Source organism: Lepisosteus oculatus, chromosome 5 (genome assembly GCF_040954835.1).
Source record: "Lepisosteus oculatus isolate fLepOcu1 chromosome 5, fLepOcu1.hap2, whole genome shotgun sequence".
Classification (NCBI taxonomy): domain Eukaryota; kingdom Metazoa; phylum Chordata; class Actinopteri; order Semionotiformes; family Lepisosteidae; genus Lepisosteus; species Lepisosteus oculatus.
The window spans coordinates 58197993-58221281 of record NC_090700.1 but is presented as its reverse complement, the minus strand read 5'-3'; the positions used below and the strand labels follow the sequence as shown (position 1 = coordinate 58221281).

Here is a 23289-nt window from a genome sequence, read left to right as displayed (position 1 = left end):
CCTCCAATCCTGCACAGCTATTTAAGCCTCATGGTCAAACTTCACAAAAAAAAATGCCAGTGGAAAATGTATAAATGTGTACCAAACTTAAACCCAGCTGTTTTTATGCCTTCTTTTCATTTGGGGGACAGAACACAAAGGATGTTACAGTTTTGGAATTCGATGGCAACAAAGGAAAGCACATGAATGTCTCAGTTTCTTGTCTTCATGCAGAAAAAGGCCAGTTTCCAATGAGTGGAGGAGACAGCTCTTTCTTGATTTCTAATGATATACCTTCATTTGTGTAGACCTGCTGGATTTCATTCCCCACAGACTGCTGATATTCCAATGTTGATCACAGTCTTGGTCTAAAGCAGAGGAGGAATTTATACAAACTCCCACTGACTGAAAACATAAGAAAAATTCTGAATCACTTCATTAAACCTTTTTTGTCTAAGGAATATTTTTACTTTTTACACCCATTATGTGGAATCAGTTGTCGCAGCTGAGCCAGTCACACCTGCAGTCACATGGTTTAAGGCTGTGGTGTTCTTCCCGGGTCCTGGGAAATCAGTCTCTTCTGGGGTTTGCTCCAGTCAAACTATTGTAAAAGGCTGCTTTCAATTTTCTATCTAGGGTACATTTTTAAACACACCTTCAGCTTTTAAAGCATTGAATTCAATCTATAATAAGAATCATCCCTGCTTTATTTTGCGAGTTCAAGAACTCCCATTCTTTCAGGTGTCTTGCCTCAAATGTACTTGTTGCACCTCTGCAAAAGCAAACAAATATTAGGGGGATTTTTGAAACACTTATCTGCCCATCATAAATGCACAACCTATTAATGGTTGTTTAACAGGTTTGTGTTCAGGCTGACAGATGGATTCTGTTCTGGAACTGTGAAGCCTACAGTGTCAGAGTGGGCGGGCGGGTGGTGTTCGGGCAACAGAGATCGCAGAGTAAGAGGAACACTCTGGACTGATAGCTGCTAATTAGGGTCTCCCCGCCCCCAACATTACTTCAGTTCTCATTCTCAACCCTCAAGTTTATGTTTATTTTTACAAATTTAGTGACTCAATCAAGACAACCCACGCATACGATTCCCTGCTGGGAGGGGCACCTAGCCCGCTTTCCTTTGTATGTTGTTTCTGGCCAGACATTTTCAAATTGCCAAGAAGCCCTCAAGGGTGTTATATTACTCTACAGTTAAACTGCATTCACACACACGCTTGCCCCAAGATTCCTCCAAAGGAAAACCAAGATTGCAACAAACAATCCTTTAATACATCCTTCAATTTACAAAAGAATTGTACACCTTTCAATAGATAATACAGCTTTTACTTCAGCTTAATACTGGGAGACAACAGTCTTGTGGTTCTCAATGGCATCTTCAGGGTCATAACTAGAGACTGATGATTACAAAGAGTTAAGCATCTTAACTGGAAACATTTTGCAGTCATGTCCATCTGTAGCTGGAGTAAGGTCAAACTCAGCTGGCGTCAGAGGCACACGGATTCAAACTGTCTTAAACAGTGCAAAACATACCACAGATCTGGCACAATGTCCACAAGAAGCACAATTTCTTTAAAACCAAGGCAGAATTGTTCCCTTTCTGTTGTGGAACAAATAAAAAATACAACCTACATCATAAGAGAGATTACATATTCAGAATTAAACAAATGTTCGTCTCCCCATTTCCATGGGAAACGAACGGCTGTCGGTGCCCACCTATTGCAGAGTATAGAAACGTTTCCCACAACTTTTTAAGTTTGCTCTTCTTTAGGTGCATCATTTTTGGAAAGGTATCAGATCGGCTGACAAATTATTGAAAACAATCTGCCTCATATTTTAGCTAAATCTGACAAGACCAAGAACTTGATTTACAATAGCTGAGATTCTGCACAGACGTGCTTGCGAAATGTGTTTGCAAGTATATGTGAAGACGGGCTTCATAACATTCTCCAGAAGGTCAAGCCAAAGTGTCAACTGAGTAAATGGAGTCACATGAAACACGTTTCCTAACTTTAAAAGTGCTATTAAAAGAAATCACTTCCTGAACAAAATAATCCCTCTGTCTTTTTTTTTGGTTTAGAATTTAGAAACCCTCTTCTGCAGGGATGGGTTTCCATATTCAGCTTTACTTTTATACGCGCTATGCTGTGGCTTGTGCCTTCTGCTGTAGTTTCTTCTGCCTCCTCTTCAGAGCCCGATTAGCTCGCTTTCCCTTGTTCTTCTTCTTCTTTTTGGCTGCCCCGCCCGGCTGCTGGCCTGGCTGAGCTGGCGGCTCGCTGCTCTTTGTTTCCATGGCGACAGCCGTTCCTGTGCCGGCACTGGGCTCGCTGCCTTTGGCCACACCCACCTGAAGAAGAGGAATTCAAGGAACAGCGGAAAACAATGTGGGCTGGAGCTCTTCTGCAACACTGAGCAGCACACAGAACCCGAGATGACGGGAGTTTCAGGACCTGGTTAACTTTTCTGGATCTTTTAGTTTAAGGATTATAGTTCACTTAAAGCCAAGGAAACCACAATATTCTTTGTGTTGTTGTAGATCATTCTGTCTTTTAAGCCTTTGAATAGTTTTAAGGTAGGCATCTTGTTTGAGTCAACATGATAGCGATTCAAATGTTAAATGTGTCAACTAGTTTGATTTTTAGATCTGTGTTACATATTCATATTAAACTCAAAGCAGTGGAAATGCTTTTATTAAGGGAAGCAAAGCATTTTGTTGTATTCAAATAATGTTGTGACAGATACAGAAAAGCTTAGTTTGTGTAATGGAAATTCTCAAAGAGGCATACAAAAAACCTTCTCCTAATCTATTAAATACAGGGATTATTTTGTCTAAAACAGGGATCACAATACAGACAGGTTACAATTACAGGCATATGCACAGACTAGTAATACATAACAGCTGCAGTATGGCCATTCAAAGAAAAAATATAAAAAACACTTGTGGCTCAATGTCATTTATTGACAGAGAATAATTCAGAATTTAAAGGAAATTAATTTTCACTTTCAACTCCACAGTTTCCAGTCTTTCAGAGCATGCAGTATGGAAGTGCCACAAGAGTTAAACTGCATCTTGGCTTTGTTTGAGGAATGTCTCACAGTTTCCAGATTCAAGCCCAGTGACTCACACCACCTCATAAACTTTATCAGGGGCTGAGGCCCTGCTGGCTACTCAACTAGGCCTGATGACTGCTGATTTTGCAACAGGCCTCTTTGTGCATAAAAAGTTTAGTTTCTGAATCCTTTTCACTATGAAGTAATCATATGAAGAGAATGATTGCATAACAGCCAGCAGAAAGTATGCTGTAGGTCAAATATGTGTACACATTCTTAAAAGGTGAGGAAGCTCTTCATGTATTTTTATTCTCACTTGCTGCAAAGTGAAAATCAGACAAAGGGAGATCTGGTAGAGAGATGTGAAGAGACTAAATGGAACTGGATGGAAAGGTTCAAAAAGCTCCTGTTCCTTGTACTTTATGTCCCTGCTGCCTCTCTCTCTCTTCCATCTGAAAAGGATAGACAGCCAAAATGTCGTCCTTCTACATTTCAGTGTGGAATTAATCTTTACTGATTTACCTAATCATTGCACAATGTTTTGTAAAGTAGTAGATTCAATACATTGAGACCGACTTCATAATATGTTCTTTAATTTAAAAAAAAATGGACAGCATAGTGTTTTTGTTTAAAATCCTTTTTCATACATAAAGATAGATTTATCGTGGTATGCTAGGTTCAGTGGCTGATTTTCTTTAAATTGACTAATAGTCATTGACTATAATAATGAATTAACCAAAAAACATTTATTGGAGTTACTGCAGCTGTTTATCTATCTAAACAACTCAGCTCCTAACAACGCTGACAAATCACAGATTCACAGGGAGGGGTGAATCTATCATCATTTAAAGGATACACTCTTAGGAAATGTGCAAACAAAATTAAAGCAAAGTACAGAAAAAGCTGAGGCTACAGCAGTTTACACAGACTTTTTGGTGAACTAATCATTGATTGTTCTGCACAGGTTCCTCTTGGTGTTAAATTTAGGTAACATGCATACACATGTAGTACTCCCTGTAGTATTTTCCTCTCTCCCATCTGCAGTTATAATGTAATAATAATGTAATGTTTCTTTATTAGCCCTATACAATTTCGTGCATTAGGAATTCGTCTTTTTGCATACCCCAGCTTTTCTCCATGGAGACACAGACACACAGACAGGGAGAAGCTTGGGGTCAGAGCGCAGCGTCAGCCATTGTACGGCTCCCCTGGAGCAGTTAGGGTTAAGGGCCTTGCTCAGGGGCTCAACGGAGTAGGATTCCTCTGCCGGCTGCAGGATTTGAACCGGCAACCTTCCAGTCACAGGCGCAGATCCTGAGCCACAGAGCCACCACTCCGCCCAGCGGTGGCTTAGATAATGTGAATATGAATTTCAGACAGGAGCTCAAGCTCTGATCTCACCCATTCCCACCAACCGATAAATAAACATCACGCCTCCTGCTCTCTCCTTGTGTGATTTATTTTTGCGTCCCTCACTCTACCCCATCGTCTTCCTTGCGGCAGCTTCATTATGCGGGGCAGGTTCTCGTTCATTCGGCCAGGCTGTTCTTCTCAGCCGAGTTACCCTGCTAAAACTCACTGTGCATATCACACCTCTTCCGATTGGCCTCACTACAGAAACCAAAATTCTCAAAAACAAACAGTAGCATCACCATACCTAAGGCTCCCATTAAACCAAATCCCTTTTATATGACAATATGAAGCTCTGATCATAAAGGTGGCTCAGTCCTGTGTCACAGACTTTAAAGTAGCAATACCACTTTTAATGCCCAGACTCTGAAAATAACTCAAATATTTGCTACATGGTTTTATTTCTTCTTAAAGACATCAGGAACGCTTGCCATGGTAGACTACTCCTTTTTAGCAGGGTACCTAAGAGGGCTTCAGTGTCATCTCTGGAATACCTTTCACTCTTTCACTCAAGGACACATCCTGAACAAGCCTTTAATGATATAAATCAGGTTGCCTCATCAGCCAAACAAGAAACACCACATACTTCTCTCCAGCAGGGATTCCGTGGTAAGGGACAAGGAAATTCTAGAATGCCATGAATTGAATTCCTGAATTAATTCCAAATCTAATGGACACAATTCATACTTGCATATTACCACTACACACACAACAACGACACTGACAGTTAATTTTTTTTTAAAGTGTCACACTAATTTGCTAAACTAATAAGCAACATTGAACTGTTAACTTGAGTGTACAATCTTCAACATTCACTGGCAGTGTACCATGGGTCAGCAATTCAAGAATCAATACCCTGTACCCTTTTTCATGGATAATCAATCAGTGGAGTCTCTTGCAAGAAATAATCAAACTGGTCTGGGTCTCGCACACAGGGAGCTCAAAGGTTACCAGACATCCAATTAAAAGATTTTTCTTTAAGAATAAAATTAAATTTACTATCAGATTATTTTTCTTTCAGTACTGGAATTGAACACATCAAGTATTTAAAGCTTGGGGAAATGATTTATTTGGGTTCAGGTAGCCAGCAGCCATATCACCCTGCAACTATACTGTAAAAAGGGTGCCGATCTTCGGATGAGACGTAAAACTGGTCCTGACTCTCTGTGGTTATTAAAAATCCCAGGGTGTTTCTCGAAAAGAATAGGGGTGTAACTCCGGCATCCTGGCCACATTTCCCACTGGCCCTTACCAATCATGGCCTCCTAATAATCCCCATCTATGAACTGGCTTCATTACTCTGTTTTCCTCCCCACTGAGAGCTGATGTGTGGTGAGCGTTCTGGCGCACTATGGCTGCCGTTGCATCATCCAGATGGTGGAGGAGAGTCCCCATTACCTGTAAAGCGCTTTGAGTGGAGTGTCCAGAAAAGCACGATATAATTATATGCAATTATTTGTATTCTAATTGTGAATTCTAATTTATTTAATGAAAAGACATGAACAGGTATCGGACACTCACATTATGATGTGGTGTATTTCACGCAAACTTTCAACAAACCACAGATTCAACGGTGAAGTGAATTTTTTTTTTTACTGGTTTCCATTCAATGTATAATCTCTTACCTTGAATCTCAAACAACAAAAATGGCATACCTTGTGCCCCTGCTTCTTGGCCGCGGGCCGGGGTGGAAAGGTGCAGGGGACGCGGCCCTGTTTAACATGGAAGTCCAACACGCGAGAGGAGTCCACCGGCACCCAAGGCACAACACCGCTGGAAGGAGCCCGAGGCGGAGAGCTGTGGGCCTCGTGCAGGTTCAGAGTTGCGCGTGTCACCTTCATCCCATCACACGCTCTGGAAATGGTGACCAAAGCCTCTCCAGCTCTGTGGCTCAGCAGATACCTCCCCTCCTGCAAGCTGTCGAGGAGACTTACTTTCAACATTTCAAGCTCTTGCTGCAAACAAATGATCCTAATAAAACGCTCGCCCTGTAAAGTGAATTGTTTTATTTAATGCAACTTTCTTTGACACATTCTAATTGCTTTCTTGGCCTGACCAGGGGTTGAGACAGCTGCACCGTTTAAAGGAGTAAATAGTTATTGCTCCTTTTTTCAGGATCAAACAAATTTAATCCTAAAAGGAACAATGCCTAGATTCGCCTAAATTGTTCATAACAGGAGACATGATATATTTTGAAAAACTAAACTACCAATTTAAAAACAAGACCACAAAGGACTTTTTAGTACAAAAAAAAAGCTAATCTTGAGACAGAGGCTGTTCAAGATGGACAACATGCTGAGGCTTGGTGTGCTTGGTACCTGGTTCTGCATCCCGAATTACACTTAAGAATGCACTATCATCATCTGAGGACAAAACATTAGCTGCAGAAAAGTCCTGAACCTCCAAAAAAGAAAAGAAACCTCCAAAACTTCAGTTTATTAACACTGGAATTTGCATGATTTTAACAAGCCATTTAAAACCTTCATTTTGAGGTTGGATTACTACATAAACATGTATGTGCTCATAACAGAACTAGTCAATGGCTTCATAGTCACCTGACTTGCACACTACCAGCATTTATGTTAACAGGATGACTAAAATACACAATCTGTAAAGGCAAAACATTGGTATAAAGAAATTACACTTACCCAAGAATCTTGTTCAACAAATGGTGAAGTATGTTCAACATGTTTGCTGGTCTAAATACAGAGATACAAAATTAATACAGAATACTAATGAAAATGACCTCATTCAAAGAGACATTTCTTTTATTGATGACTTCAAAGAAAGAAAACTAGACTTGGATAACTGTAATTGTACATTGTGCACATACAAGTAAATTACTACAGTACTTATATGGACTTCATAGAATCAAGATCATACATCCTGATTTTAATTTAGCAAAACATGACAATTACAAATCACATAAATATAGCATGCAGCTATATTTGATCATCTACAGGCAATCAAGGAATATAGAAATTTTGAAAGGGAGAGATTAAAAATTCTATATTAAAATTGGACCATGAACATAGAACACTCTTATGGGAAGAAACACTTGTAAGACATTCAGGTTTTTATTTTCATGTATCAAGTCTGGCATCAAGACATATGGTACTGACTGTACAGAATACTCACTTGAAGTCAACAAATGCATTTGTACTCGAGTCTGGTAAAAACTCATCCAGCATAAACAGCTTTGATGTAAGTGCATCAATGTGTCCTGCAGAAGTTTAAGAGAGCACAAATACAGGACTGTAAACTAAGGTTTCGTAGCAAGAACAGAAATGCAGTTTTCAAGAATATCAACGGTATTCGTGCAAATGTCTGCAGACATTCTCCGAGCGATATCCTTACACAACCAACCCTTAGCCTTTAGCATTTTCCATCCCCAATTACATGCATTGTGTGGATTCAACCATTGCAAGTATTGTAGTCCACTTAGCTTTTTGCATAACCAGAGTCTAGTAGTTTAAAAGGAAATGACACATGCCTGCTTGACTGTGCTTCACAAGGTTTTGGATAGCAGTGTTGCTCACGGAGAAGACAGTACAAGTGATACTTAAGAATCCTTCAAAATACTGTACATTTTTAAACATTAATATATGGTAATACAAAACTTTACTACTGTAAAGATTCAGATTAGACATTTAAATATGAAGTCCTTTTCCCTGCACTGTAAAAAGCAACTTGTAAAAAAAAACTATTGTGTTTTTTTTTTTACATCAGTATTTGAATTCAAGCATTCCACTAGGGAGAAAAAAAAAGTTAACTGGAAAGGAAAAAAAACTTGTTGAGGCCTGTGTTCTGCATTGCGTCATTCTTGATACTTCACCGATCCACACCCTTGAGAGTGAAGTCAGAAATTCCTGTCTTCTTCTAAGGCTGTCATGACCTTATGTATTTAAGAAATTCTTTTCGACCTACAGGGATACGGTTTAAACAAATGCTACAACACAGGCTAGTATAAGTTCACAGGCTAGTATATTAAGCAATGAAAGAAAGTCAGTAAAATAAAATGATAATAGCTCAAGTTCATTTTTCTGTTAAAAATCAAAATTAAATCAACTAAAATACAGGATTTGTCTACCTTTAATGCCTTTGAAGGATTTTGTAATCATGTTTTAAAGGATATCTTTGGGTCAGTGTACTTACTAGTACAATGTGCAGCATGTAGGGTGTGTCAGGTGATTAGAAAATATCTTTAACTGGCGCTTAGATGATCCTGAGACCCAAAGGGTGTGTAACGTTAGCGTCACAACTCTCCCAGTCTCAACAAGGATCGTTTATAGTTCAGACAATTCATCAAAGTGAACTTGCAAATCACACACCCAGTTTAGTAGGAAAATTAGAGGAGGAGCTGAGCCCTTCACGCAACCCTTCAGATTTAATTGTTAGGTGCTAAAGTGATGTTTATACTAGATGAGATGGATCTTTCTACAGATACTTCTTTGCAACATGGTGTTTAGGCCAGGAATTCAATGTGAACACTAACAAAGGAACATTACTAAGATAAAGATCTTAGATAACTGATACTATGAAAAAGAACTATTGATTTAAAAAAACAATATTCCTGTAAAATCCAGACCATAAATGACGTATAGAAGAAGCAAAAAGACCGTAAGATTTTTCACCAAGTGCTTGAATTCCAGTGTAATTACAAAAAACTCTGTCAGAGCCCTTAATGGTAGAAATAATCTTGCCAGAAAAAACAAAAATCAGGGAGTTCACCGGCAATTATAATGGAAAGAAATAAGACACAACGGTGAAAAATGATCTGCGGTGACGAAAAAAAAAAAACATATCAAACTAGCAAAGAAATATTCAATTTACACATTTGGCAAGAATAAAAAAGAACGCTGAACAGGATGCTATGTAAGCATAAAGAAGTGAAAAATAAAGCAGACGGAAGCTGTTCTAGGCGTTGTGAGCAGTGCAGTGTCCTCCTATCTTTAGACTGCAAGTGAAAAACTGGCAAATGGCAGGGGCTGGCAGAAATCTAAGGCACTAGGGTAGAGTATCCAACACAGGAAACACAGGAACCCCGCCACACAGCAGGGCTCTTGGAATAACATAACAGCACTTTATTAACCCTTTACAATTTCTTGCATTAGGAATTTGTCTTTTCGCATACCCCAGCTTGCTCTCCATGAGACACAGACACACAGACAGGGAGAGAAGCTGGGGGTCAGAGCGCAGGGTCAGCCATTGTACAGCGCCCCTGGAGCAGCTGGGGTAAAGGGCCTTGCTCAGGGGCCCAACGGAGTAGGATTCCTCTGCCTGCTGCGGGATTTGAACCGGCAACCTTCCAGCCACAGGCGCAGATCCTGAGCCACAGAGCCACCACTCCGCCCCAATTCTGAACTACAGTGGAAAAAAGTTTAGAATTCTAAACTTTCTTAGAATCCTAAACTAACTTAAAATTCTAAACTAACTATCTTAGAAGTTGAAAATTCTAAGATACTCTAAAGACAGGAATGATTGCTGGTGTTGTGCAGCTCAACAAAACTGCTGTGCACAAGAACACATATAAATTGTGTACACAGCAATATAATTTAGAAAAACTAAAAATACGAATTTAGAACCAGTTTTAGGGTTTACATACTAAGACAGAACTCATTATGATGAGTTGTGAACTGTTGTTAATGTTTGTTTACACAGAGGAAAGTGTTAACATAAATGAATCCTCCCAATTAACACAAGTATTGTTTTATTTGAGGTTTACGCAATATCTTGATAAAGATTAATATGAATTTTTCTTGTGTAAAAGCATATCAGCACATAAGAAGATGATGTGCACAATAGCCACCAATAAATCTGCGCACGAGCTATGAATGTACAGTTAATATCACATTTGGCAGTGCCATCATACCACACAGGAAAAAGGATAACTCACTTCCTGCAATTCAGCTAATCTCCCTTTCAAGGTCTGACAGACTAATGTAAAAAACACAGTAGGTATAGCAACAATCTCAAACAAGCTAAAAACAGTCACAGCAGTGCAATGAGCGAGTCATCTCAAGGAAAACAATTGCAGTACAGCAAACTTTAGTCCTTGTATGTTTGATTCACTCAGATATTCCTGCTTCTGCTTGACCAGGCCTGAAGTCTTTGGTCTCTCCAATCTTGTCAACGATTACCAAAAACAGTGGAAAAGAACAAGGCTGCCTTCATTTTTCAGTGGTTTACATGGAAAAAATGAATCTCAAAAACACAGAAACCCGAGGCTTCAGCAAAGCAAAGCCACAAATCTGGCATGTGGCACAGTTCCAGCTTTTCATCACACTTTTTCTGAGAACAAAAATCAATCTGCCCACTACCAAATAAGGCATATGACCTTAGTAAACCCATTATTTCTATGAGATACTTATCCATTGTTTTGTTTTATAAAAAACAGACCATAAATTGTGGAAATCAAGTAATTACAAATAAACAGTATCATCCAATCTTAGTATAATCGTAGTAGTCCGAACTCTTGACTGTCATGAAGCTATGAAAATATCTGTAACCAATCATGCATGTTTTACTAGTTGAAGAGATCACAAAATCGTAAAAAGTAACTAATCTTGTCAATTCAAAGACTCCCAAAAGTATAATCAGCACTGGCAATAATTCCAAAGCCTTACCTATATAAAACATGGTGTTGGAATGCAACAGTTTTTCCACCCACAAGCGACAAGCTTCACTTTTTGTCAGAATTTCCACTCCATGGCCGAGCTGATATTCCAACTTGGGTAAAACATAAACAGGAAAAACCTGTGGGGAAAAAAACAAGAAAATAATACAGAATAAGTTGGTAAAATTACTGATTTTAAACTCCGTAAATCCGAATAGAAAAAAATAACCCATTTGATAACATGTATTAAAATGAACAATTACCATCCAGTAAATGTTTACAAGTATTGCATTTATTAAACTTACACATACCGTTTATCACTGCAGGATTTTGCCTTCAGAATTTAGGAACATCAAAATATAAAGTAAGCAGCAAAAATTTTAATGCACAGTTATAGCAGCCAGATAACTGGGATCTGTTAATTTCTTTAAAAATGTACAAAAAAAAACAATGACGATATCTGGTGATTATAACGATGCCTATTATATTTTGTACAGTGTGGAATCAATACAGCAAATGTAAAAATTGAAGTAAACTGTATATAAGGGACAAGTAATAGGTTTATTCCATGCTGAAAAGAGAAGACACCCGAAGAAGGCTCCACGGCCGAAACGTTGTTTCCTTTCTTCTCTTTTCAGCTGGAATAAACCTTTATTTGTTCCTTTGCAGCCAACGCATGCTGACACAGCTACCCACCTAAACTGTATATAGCTTTTCTTGTATTTGGACAATTCAATAGTAACACCAGACCACTTCTTCCTGTAAATAAACCTAATTACTTTATTTGCTTAAAAGATTTACATAATTTTATATAAGAATCTGTAATTACATGCAAAACATTTTAAGCATAGTTACAGTGTGCACATCTGCTTAAATCTTTAATCTGTACCACTTCATGATAGTCATCACTGCACTATGAAAGGATACAAAAACAAACAAAAAACCTTTAGAGGCCTAAAGTTGTTGATAATACTTAAAAATTCAGCACTGTAAATATTTCAAAACAATTTTACAATTTAAAGGACTGAAAGCAGAATTTAAGAGGAAGCTGAAAAGTTTCATGGGAAACTACATCATATTTGCAAAAGGGGAGTGGGGGGATGTAGATCGAGCTGAGCCAAATTTTAACAAAAGCTTGACTTATCGGTACATTAAGAACACTGTTATTTTTTCCCTAAAAAAAAACTAGAAACGCACAAGCTGAGACAGATTCTGCACCTTGGAAACAGTCCTTGTTCTGGTGTTACTTTCATCACAACATTAAAGAGCTACAGGCTCACGTAGCTCAAGTCCAGACGTTTGTTTAGAGAACTGATACTTCCTGCCCAAGTTTTGGGAAGGAAAATTTAAAGCACCGTTTTTGAGTTTTGCAATCTCCACACTGAACAATAAAGGAACAACTTCACACAAAACAACGGAGCGGAATAATTTATGGAACTGAAGCTGGCTTCAGAAATTATAAGTATAAGAAAGGCAATTTGTATCTTTTCATCACAGACAGGAGTTCTGTTCCAGTTCTCAGAAACCGGGTGATTTTTGGACCTTGCAAACGGAGACCCTCCATATAACCACCAGACAACGTAGCAGCCTGCTCTCAGGAACCACAAGATGCGAGCTGGCAAGATCTGGTGCAAGTTCACACACTGGTGCGTGAATTGTGTTGGCACCTTAGAACAGAAATACTGCGCATTCAAACACGTCAGACAAAACATCCTAAAACTAGAGAGTCTAGCTCATCAGAAGGAAAGAAATACAACCTTGGAGAAGCCCCGCTTAGTCTTGGCCAGGGCTGACTCGATGGTGCTCCTCACCAGCAGCAGCATATCCCCCAGGCTGTAGAGCTGGTACAGCAGGTTGCCCTCCTGCGGAGCCCTGTATTCTTGGTCATCCTCCTCCACTGCTGACAAGCTACCTTGAAGCAACCCTGTTAAGCAAAACACACGCAATCTTAACAGATACATAAGCTGACAAATCAGGAGACAACTCCACGCTTCCAATGATGAACTAGCTTTTTGGGTGAACGACTCCCATTAGAAGTCATCCATTATGAATGCAGCCACACTTTAATGAACGCACTACAAGAGCTAAGATTTTACATACTGTGTTGTCTAAAATAAGTGCAATATACCATGTACTGTACCTAACATTACTTTTCAAGAGCAATCATTTTTTTTCCCAAAAACCAAGAAGCCCTGTCTTCTTGTACAAGATTAATTAAATTTGAACATCCTCTTAGAAGAAGAAACAGATAAAAAATAGTTACCCTCTACAAGCAACGACTGTTATTTTATACATAATATAGTCATTCCTACTGGCCTTTTCATTTAACAAGCTGTTTTTCACTCTTTTGAGCCAGACTCTCATAAAGCATTGCCATAATTATTCTTTTCTTGCATCTTCTCAGATGAAGAATTTACTTTTTACTTTTTATTACATTAGAACTTCTTTATAATAAATGCTTGTGTGTGTTAAGTGCATATCTTACAGAATACTGCCTAATGTTTATGTACTGGCTAATGACTTCAAACATGTTACCTGAATAATTAACCAGGAATGTTAATGTTTTCATACTTAGGTACTGTTCTGTGCTGTATTAAAGTTTGGGTTTTTGAGGGAGCGTTTCTGAGTTGTCCAGACCAACTCGAGATTATAACATGGGAAGTAATGGGAATTTAATTTCTGTTATGAGTTCTCATTTTTTGAGGAACGAATTAAGCTTCTATAACGAGGGACTGCTGTACTGTTAGATCTAGAATTTGAAGTCTAATAAAAATTAATTTTCAGACATTTCCCTTGCATTCTTTTAGAACTCAGATGACTAAAAGAGTTTTAAAAATGAATGGTAACTGCACACCTTTAAGGGAGGAACTTCAGGATTAGTACGTTAATTAATGATCAGGATACTTCAAACCCGTTCTAATTATTTAAAACAGACCCTAAAGATATTTTCAAATGAACAGCCGCAGGAAAACGGCAGAAAGACTGATCAGCTGCAATTGTGAGCTGAGGATAATGTTACAGATGTTTGCATGATTACTAAAATCTGGAGGAGGTTTTTTTTTTATAATATCCAGCTGGTGTCAACTGGCAGAGTTTTATTTATGTTTTATCTCCAGCTGCAGGGCACAAAAAAAACCCTCCATCAACATTTAAAACTATCCAGGTGGAAACAATTACAATACTGTACCAGTAAGCAAGGAGAGTTCCAGAACCCAAATAATTCATTGGAAACATTTTGAGAAAAGACTGCTGTCAAGGCATCACAGTCGATAAAGAATTCTTTTTTAATATGACGGAAATTAATCCAAGAAAATATTTCCTCAAACAAAGAAATTCTTATTAATAAAAAGATCCAGCTCTTATTGTATAACAGCAGACATGAAGAATGAATATAACTTGGAGAATCGCTACTGCTTTCCTTGCCGACAAGCCATCGAAGAAGACTCCTCCTTTTCATCAGTTTTCTTTAAATACTTTTTTTCCCCACCCACTCTTTCTCACCCCATTTCAGTCTACAAAACCTAGTCCCGCACGTAAAACCAAGCATGGCTGCTCTTACGTTTCTGAGGTGGCAAGGCCTGAGGGCAGTCAGCATGTGGGGCCGCAGGAGCAGCCAGGGCAGCTCCAGTGGTCCTCTGGCTGGCCTCCAGGAAGGATGAAACACAGGCCTTCACCAGCGGCCTGGCGTGGCTCTGGGCCGTAGCTGGCAAGCTATTAGTATTGGCTTGTGGCGACATGGGCTCCTGTGTTGCCTTTGAGCTGGGCTTCAGCAACGCACACTGCATCTTGAGGATCTGCCCGAGCTGGTCACAGTCTTTTGATACACCTGTTTTGGGCCTCTTGAGTGCTCTCCTGATCCCTTTCGTGCCCGTCGAGGCAAGGCTCTCTCTCCCGTGCTCGGGAGAAGGGGACCTGGGGGTGTCTGGCACAGGCTCCGGAACCTGTGCGGGCCGCTCAGCACTTGCAGAGGCCAGAGAGAGGCTTTCATCGCCTTTCACCGAACGGGCGCGTGCGAGGGGATCATCGATCACTAGACGCTCGTCGTCAGAATCCGCATCAGAGGAGAAAAGGTTTGCCTTGGACACTTGTTTCTGCTGCATTACAGGCGATCTTGCAGAGCTTGAACAAACCGTTGTCGTACCAGAAGCATCGGGTTCCATGGTTTTGCAATCCACTTCGTCAGACTCCTTGCTTATACTTGTGTCGTCTAACGAACTGTCAAACGTCGAAGAATCCTGGAAATCAATCCAGGAGTCATCTTTAGAGGATGTCTTCCCTTTGAAGTCCAATTTAGAATCTGGGCTCTTGAGGTCTTCTGAAGTAGTCGCAGGGCTCTTTCCCAATTGTTTTGTGGCATCACTCGACTGGGACCCCTCCTGTGTTTTACAAGATGCAGTTGTCTTTAGATTCTTTGAAGTACTTTTGGAATTTGACATCTTGGAGGAAGAAGAAGATTCTCCAAACGTTTCCAGGTCTGTGAAGTCAGCCTCAAAGGTAACTTCCATATCATCAAAGGATACAGGTCTTCTGTCCTGGAGAAACATGCCAGATTACTTCAACAATGCACGAGGTTACTGAATTACAAAAAATGGTTATTTTCTCCACAATTAAATATCCAAAAATCTTCACAGTTTTAACATAAACCAATTTTATAAGCATGCTTCTGTAGTACACATGAAACAGTTAAAATTTGTTAATAACCCCTGAATGTGAAACTTGGATACATTATTTTATACAGCATTTACTATGTTGTCTTTGAAATCAGATTAAAAGTAACACACAAGCATTTATAAAATACCAAAGCTGGAATTTGGATTTTACAGGGAAAAAACTTAAGTCTTCTTCTGTCAGTTTGTACTATGTGTTTATGCCATTTTTATTAACTTTTACAAACATTTTAAGGTTTTCTAAAAAAACATACATAGATGCACTGAACCATGCACTGAACCATCTTCATAAAAAGCTGCAGAAAGAGTCTTGCTCAATATATTTAAAAAGGCTTCTCCCCATCTCCGTTAGGTTAAGGCTACAGTATGTATGCTTATGGAAGGCTGCCATCTACAAACAAAAGCAACCAAACGCGAGAAGATAAACTGCACTTACTGTCCAGGGAACCACAGGATCGAGAGTTGTGTTATTGAGCAGCACCTCAGAAACCTGCTTTAAAGAGCCACTCTTCAACAAAAGATGTATGCTTTCCTTGTGGAAAATCTGATTTTTCTCCCTCACAGTTATTTCTCTCTTCAATAAGGGAGAGTCTATAAAAACAACTTTCTTCACACTTTCACCTGGAAGACAAACTGGAACTCAGCTTTGTTTGAAGAATGCACAGTCTTCTCTTAAGATGTTTATTCATTCTTAACAAAAATATGCAAAGTACAGGCATCAAATTAAACTAAGAGTGTCAAGTTGTTAATAGGAAATAAAATGCATTCATTCTAGACACCCAGATGGGTTATCAGTTCTACTTTGTCTCCACTGGTTCATTTCTTACCTTCCCCAGAAATCTTCTTGACACATAGTGGTAACTCCCAGGAGTCATTGTAGTCTGGCCCATGGTTGTTCAGAAGTGTATAAAGTGCCTGACTTGTCATAGATACGTGAGGGCTGTATTTCATACAAAGACTTTCAGCATTCATGTCACTGCTGATGTCCTAAAAAAATGAATATTATTGTCTTTGCATTATAGTATTTTCACTGTATATATAATAATATTGTACAATAATGACTGTATTTGCATTTGTCCAAAGCTTTCAATCCCTGTGGATCTAAGCATTTTTACAAGCAGTGATAACTGAGATCGTGTTACAGTTGGGCAAGACAAAAGGCATAATATGCAAAGCTTCTACATTTTTTTCATTAATTTTTCAGACCAACACAAAGACTTTTTGAATTCTTTGAACCAAGCTGTCCTTAAAATGAAAGCAATCATGGAAATAAATCCTGCTAATTCGAAAATTTGTCAATCTCTAGGATATTTTTTTCCTTTTTTTAACCTCATTTCTTACTAACATGCATATTCCAACGTGCACGTTTAGTTCTAAAAATAAATGAAGATGGTTTTTGCTGCCCTCTGGTGGAATTTCTGCAGATCTACAGGTCTACAGCTAAAAACAGACACCAAAATCGGTGTAACAGAATTTACAATACAAATAAATGCTAAATCAATAGCCACCAACAACAACGTTTGGAAAAAGAAGAATAAATTCTTATTTTTACAACTGTATTTCAATGTTTGTTTTACTCTTAGACATCACTACCTCTACAACATTATTAACTGAAACTGATGAAAGAGCTGAAGCATATTACAAAGAATAGAACACAAATATAAATAAAATATGGTGTTCCCCTTTAGAGATATTAACAGTGAGACCATGTGATAAAGGGAAGGTTCCTGTCTCATACATACTGTGTGCGCAATGCAAGCTTTCTTCTCGGGAGGAAATTCTGCCGCCACACTCTCATAATCTGTTGCCATTTGGATGCCTTTGGCATTCAGGAGAGGCTTTGCCTTGAACATCTTTACCTGACCCTAGAAAAAAACGAAAATTACCTCTGTAATATCAGTGTACCTCTAAAAGCATGTTAAGAAAGTCCCTTTGGAAAAAATTAATGAAGTTTTTTTCCCCCTAACATTCTGTTCATACAAAATACCCCATTACTAATTGTGTGCTGTTTCCTGGGGAATCCCAGTCATAGTCAATCAGCAGTATTAACACTTTAAACCTCAAGAACAATAAGTAATTCGAGGATAAATAGAACCTTAATTTTAAGAAACATTATTCTTTCATTTCACCTAACATTGTCATTGTGCTTTTACAGCTGCAGTTGCACAGAACTTTCACAAACATTGACACAGACTTACCAGACTAAGAAGATGTTTTTCAAAATTCAAAGATAATTCTTGGCTAAATTTGCCTCCTGTCATGCTTGTCATTTCATGAATGACATAAACCTCCGGGTAATTCTTCACTTTCTCACTACAAGCTCTGAGATACTCCTGTTCAAGACAGGGGACAGAAATGCTATGAAACACACTGCAGTGAACATCGACAAGAAGGCATGTCAAAGATTACAGCACACAGGAAGACCCACAACATTCTGCGATTCCACGGAGCTACAGTATACCTCGGAGTAGCGGGCTGCGCCTTCTGAAATGCTGTTATAATCATCTTTGCAGATCCTTGCTGCGTTTTGCAGAAACTTCATGTACTCTGGCACTTCGATTTGCACGAGTTCTTGCAAGCGCTGGAATAAACATATTTCAAATGTTGAGAAAACAATGAAATTCATTATCGTAATTTCCGATATCTAACTGAGGGATGCACCTCTAAGTCTTCAGCTCCCTAACCTACATTTTAAATCGTGCTGTGCTTGAGTTTTACAACTGGGTTCAGTGGATCTAGATGGTTAGATTTCAACATGGGGAAACTGGCTTTTCTCATCAGAAAGACCTTATACTGTTAACATCCCACAACACATTGGTGGTGGTGGAGGGGAGTCCCCATTACCTGTAAAGCGCTTTGAGTGGAGTGTCCAGAAAAAGCGCTATATAAGTGTAAGCAATTATTATTATTATTATTATTATTATTATTATTATTATTTGTTTTACCACAGCACAGAACACCCTGTATCTCCCACCACTCTTCTAAAGCTATTCTCAGCTTTTCATCAGAAACAAGGTATTTTAATAGAAATATATTCTTGGCACAGGTTTCAGGACTCCCTTCTTCCTGCCTTATTCAAAGACAATGCACTTTTCAGCATTCTTGCATAAAACACCCTTGTAGCCACAGCAATATAACACTGAGATACGCTTAAACAAATGACTGCTCTTTTGCTTTTGCAGCAACGATAAGTCATATCAAAAACAACAAAACTGAATTCGATTAAATGGTTGAAATGCTACTAAAGCAGGGACTCGCACTTCAGCACAGGAGGAAAGTGCACAAAAGAATACACTGCACCTTGAAGTTTTTCATTTCATGGGGATTTAGTTTCTTGGATTTGGCCGTTAACATGTGTATGTACATCTTCTGTTCCACCTGGGTCAGTCCAGATAAGCAGGGATAGGGTACTTTTGGTTCAGGAAAAACATCTTTTGTATCAGCAGGAGCAGAAGTAGGAGCCTTTTCTTCTTGAACTGAAGATGTGGATTTGGGCTGGAGATCATTAGCTTCACATTTTTGCTCTTTTGTAGCTTCTTTAGCTTTTACTGGTGGACTGAAAGAAAAAAAAGATTATATTTTTTTCTGAACTTTAGTCTAAATGTCCGTACTTTTGTTGCTAGATAATATACAAATAACTTCACTCAAGTGACATAAGAACTCTTACAGTATATCTGTAGAGCAAATATCTAGGTCTAATTAACCTTACTCAAGTTCAATTATCTTCTTTACTTTAGCAGATTTGAGTAAAAGTTTCACACCAAAGATATTTACAATACTAATTAAATGAGAAAGATGCAGCCCTGTTCCTTGACTTTCCTCAAAATCCCTTTTGTGGACTGTTTCAGCCACAACAAAACTATTTAGAAAAAAGGAATATTTTGTCAGAAGACAAATATTTACCACACCTGAGTGCAACTGCCCAGAGTTCTTTTATATTCGGAGCCAAAGAATAATTATCATAAACCTCCCTTGAAAAAAACACAGTAGTGCCATTTTTAGGGGCCACATCCCTGTTGGAAAAAAATTAAAATAAATTAAAGCTTCGTCTAAAGAGCAAAACAAACACTTCATACAGGAAAAAAATATTAATAATGATGAATAATTCTCAAAAAGATAACGTGCACAAAATCTCTGTCGACAAGTCTAAAGTGTGTAATGCCCAGTCATAGAAGTTTAAAAATAAACACTTGAATTTTCAACATGCAATATACAAATGCAAGAATAATTTTAAGGATTTCACTATGTACATGTCGTGTGGATTTGTTAGGTCTAACATACAAAAGTGCTCAAAACATGAACTGTCATTAAAACACCTGATATACATAAATATACAGTACATTTAGAGAGGAGAAGACAACATGATCTCTTGCACAATTAGACAAAAACACTGAAAAACGCAAAATTAAAATGTTCCAACAGAATTGACTAAACGGAATTCAGTATTTCCTCCTTTCTCCACTAACCGGCTGGGACTGTCGTGTGCACCTATGGATCTGGTTTCGAACCCAGTGTCCCGGACAGTCTCGTGCTGTCAACATCGCTGTGTTTCTAATGTAATTCTGCAACATATAATTCAATTGGTCTTTTGACGATTCGTGCGCTAATACGGAACGGGTTACTTTATGCATTTTCACTATTAATTCTAAAACCTTGAAATAGTTCCTTCAGGTGCACTCAACTTTCTGCTGTAATAAATGTATTTCAAGGTCGCTCCTGCCTGTTCTTTAACCCAACACAGTAAACAGTGATGACTTTTTAGAAAACTGTGGGTCACTTGTTTCTGCAAATAAAACTTAAAAGGTCGTCACCTAATGAAAGAAAAAAAATCCAACGTTTGCTTACGGTGTATGACATAACAAATAAAATAATTTAATGAAACAGAAGAAAACTTACCAATTTAACTCCATATTTAAAACTTTGAAGTCAGATTATTTGGCTTTCAAAATATCTGAGCCCACGCTTCAGAGTGCAAAGGAAACGTGGTTTTTGTCACAATATCCACTAGTTGCATTGTGTGAGACAACGCTTACAGCTCAGGCTGCGTTCACAGCACGCAGACGTAGAAGAATCTGCACAGATCCTGCTCCACATCTTCTCCGGTTCAACATCTCCGCGACCCCAGACTGGAAACACTCCGCAAACTCTCGTATTCACAAGTTACAAGCCCTGCCCGCAAGCAGGCAGCTTCTCCAGAGCAGTCTGGGATTCAAAACAACAGATAAAGGCTCACTGGCAAAGAAGAGTGCCAGGCAACCAGAGAGAGCCCTCAGTCCATCTGCTAGCGCCACCTAGGCTGGAGGTGAGAAACACCCGCAAGTGCCGCTGCCACTGTCAAGTTATGAAATACAGTGGCAAACTGTGCTTTATAAGGGTGTTATCGCATGTATCATCAATGCAGGGGCTTGGTGTAGATTACTAATGTATACAAAATATATTGTAAATGAATGTATACAACGTAAGAGTGTCAGTTGTACACGCCAGTTTAAACCCTTATGTGCTGTGATACACAATCAGTAGTTGTATAATCACACGAGCGTCTTATTTAAGACTTTAGCAGCAATGATACTACTAAAGGTGAGGGGGTTTTGGAGAACTATTATGTCATAACTATTGTGTGTATTGAGTGACCTCAGTATAGTGCCTTTTCATACCACAGTAATGTAGACAGATACAACTTTCAGTGTTCTCTTTATTTCTCATGTTCTGGAAACAGCATCAGAACAAACATCAATGTCGTTATTAATGTTGGATTATATTAGAAGACCACTTGTTGGCATACGATTCTATGACAAGGCAGCTTTTATTTTCTATCTTTATCACAAAGATTACTTCTAATATTTCTATTGTCATCATATAGTATTGTAACGCTTACGGCCGACAAGCACTGTGTGTAAGAGCCGGCGTACCAGAGCGGGTGACGTCACCGCCCTTCCCTGTGATAGCAGGACGACAGCTACTGGGCTGTGGAGAGATCTCTCTTTAGCTCACGGGGCTAGGTCGCTGCAGAGAGACGCGGAAGTCCCGGGTTCAAGCCTCCAGTCGGGATGGGGCCGACCAGATGCGGCAAGGGCACCCGCCTGAGCCCCCGTTGCGTTACATTGGTGTCAGAAGCGGGGTGGGATAGCCCTTCGCCGGGGACGGCGATTTAAGCGGGGGAGAGTGTAACGCTTACGGCCGACAAGCACTGTGTGTAAGAGCCGGCATACCAGAGTAGGTGACGTCACCGCCCTTCCCTGTGATAGCAGGACCACAGCTACTGGGCTGTGGAGAGATCTCTCTTTAGCTCACGGGGCTAGGTCGCTGCAGAGAGACGTGGAAGTCCCGGGTTCGAGCCTCCAGTCGGGATGGGGCCAACCAGATGCGGCAAGGGCGCCCGCCTGAGCCCCCGTTGCGTTACAGTATATTTATAAGATCGCAAAGCTAAAGGATATTCAGTTCTTCTGCGACCGCCACAATCTAAAAATCAGTTTCACCTCAATGTCTGGCTCGGCTCCGAACCAGGGCACCTCTATAATAAAGCTGTCTGCCACTGGTAGCGTTTTGCACAGATTCAAGTCTGCTCTCTAACCTGTGAAAAACAAAACTCAAACTGATGGCACGTGCTTCAGCGCTCATCTTCCATCGAGGGGGAAAAGTTCTATAATTCACAAGGTCCGCCGTGATCATGAATCGTTAGTCGAAACGTGTATTACTGGAGGTACGCTCGCATAGAAGTGCATTGACCTGTTATATTCGGAAATGTCTGAGGCAGTCTGATCGCATTCAAAATTAGGATGTGCATAATATTTTTATTATTTTTATTTATTTTTACGAGTGGGTGTAACATGGAGCAGTGAAAGCACTTGCAAATAGGATCATAGCCCGGGTGACCGTATCCGCGTTTATTTACCGTGAGATTTTGCTGTAGGAAGAGAATTTTAAAACTGCATTTCAACGGAAAGATGTTCATTTGCTATTTATGTCTTTGTTGAAGTGAAAATCTAGTGAACGTGTAATATTGATTAGCTGTTCACAATACAAGTGTAAGACGAAGTGTCGATGTTGAACAAATTGGTAACATTATTAAGCTGTTCACACTGTCTCAATGGTGGTAGGAATTGTGAAGAGCTCTGGTTTCGTGTGGTGCCATTACACAGTAAGACTGGTGTCATTGAAAACAGGAGGATGGATAGAGCTGGTTTATGTTGTTAAAGGAAATACAGTATGTTGCTAATGCAAGGTCTCTTGGGTTTTCAGCTGTAGTTATTTAAGGGCACTACATCAGAATGTTAGGGCCGGTTTTGCCACAAATGTGGTAGCTTAAGTTGCAATATGCATACTGCGTAACAGTGAAAATCGTCATAAATCCTCCATATTTCAGTATTCCAGTACATTGTAAATTGTGCACTATTTTTCCATGCTGCATTGTGCAACACAAGCAAAACACACTTCTCAAAGCTGGCAAGACATAACACAGCGCACAGAGATTTCAGCTTTGCTGAATTTATGTAATCTTTATGGAGTACAACGTTGATCTTGGTAATTGAATTGGTAGCTGTACTACAATAATAG

At 39.3% G+C, this 23289-nt stretch overlaps 1 protein-coding gene across 1 annotated transcript; it reads right to left on the bottom strand.

Annotated features, from left to right (window-relative positions):
• Positions 1 to 1241: 1241 nt before the first annotated feature.
• Positions 1242 to 20960, bottom strand: ice2 (interactor of little elongator complex ELL subunit 2). Its single transcript, XM_015343681.2, has 15 exons — positions 20632 to 20960; positions 19644 to 19748; positions 19036 to 19291; positions 18197 to 18316; positions 17934 to 18068; positions 17478 to 17600; positions 16563 to 16722; positions 16172 to 16356; positions 14628 to 15600; positions 12826 to 12992; positions 11079 to 11208; positions 7591 to 7675; positions 7101 to 7151; positions 6108 to 6369; positions 1242 to 2338 (listed from the first exon to the last, which is right to left on the bottom strand). The coding sequence occupies exons 1-15, from the start codon at positions 20643 to 20645 to the stop codon at positions 2132 to 2134; spliced, it is 2973 nt and encodes a 990-aa protein (XP_015199167.2). The 5' UTR covers positions 20646 to 20960; the 3' UTR covers positions 1242 to 2131.
• Positions 20961 to 23289: the final 2329 nt, after the last annotated feature.

Bases quoted from the DNA above. Each gene is read 5' to 3' on its own strand.
- ice2 (XM_015343681.2), bottom strand. The intron at 16,357-16,562 runs GTAAGAAATGAA...TTTGTCTTCCAG, and splicing joins CAAGAAGATTTCTGGGGAAG to GTGAAAGTGTGAAGAAAGTT. The intron at 7,152-7,590 runs GTGAGTATTCTG...CTCTGTATTTAG, and splicing joins AATGCATTTGTTGACTTCAA to ACCAGCAAACATGTTGAACA.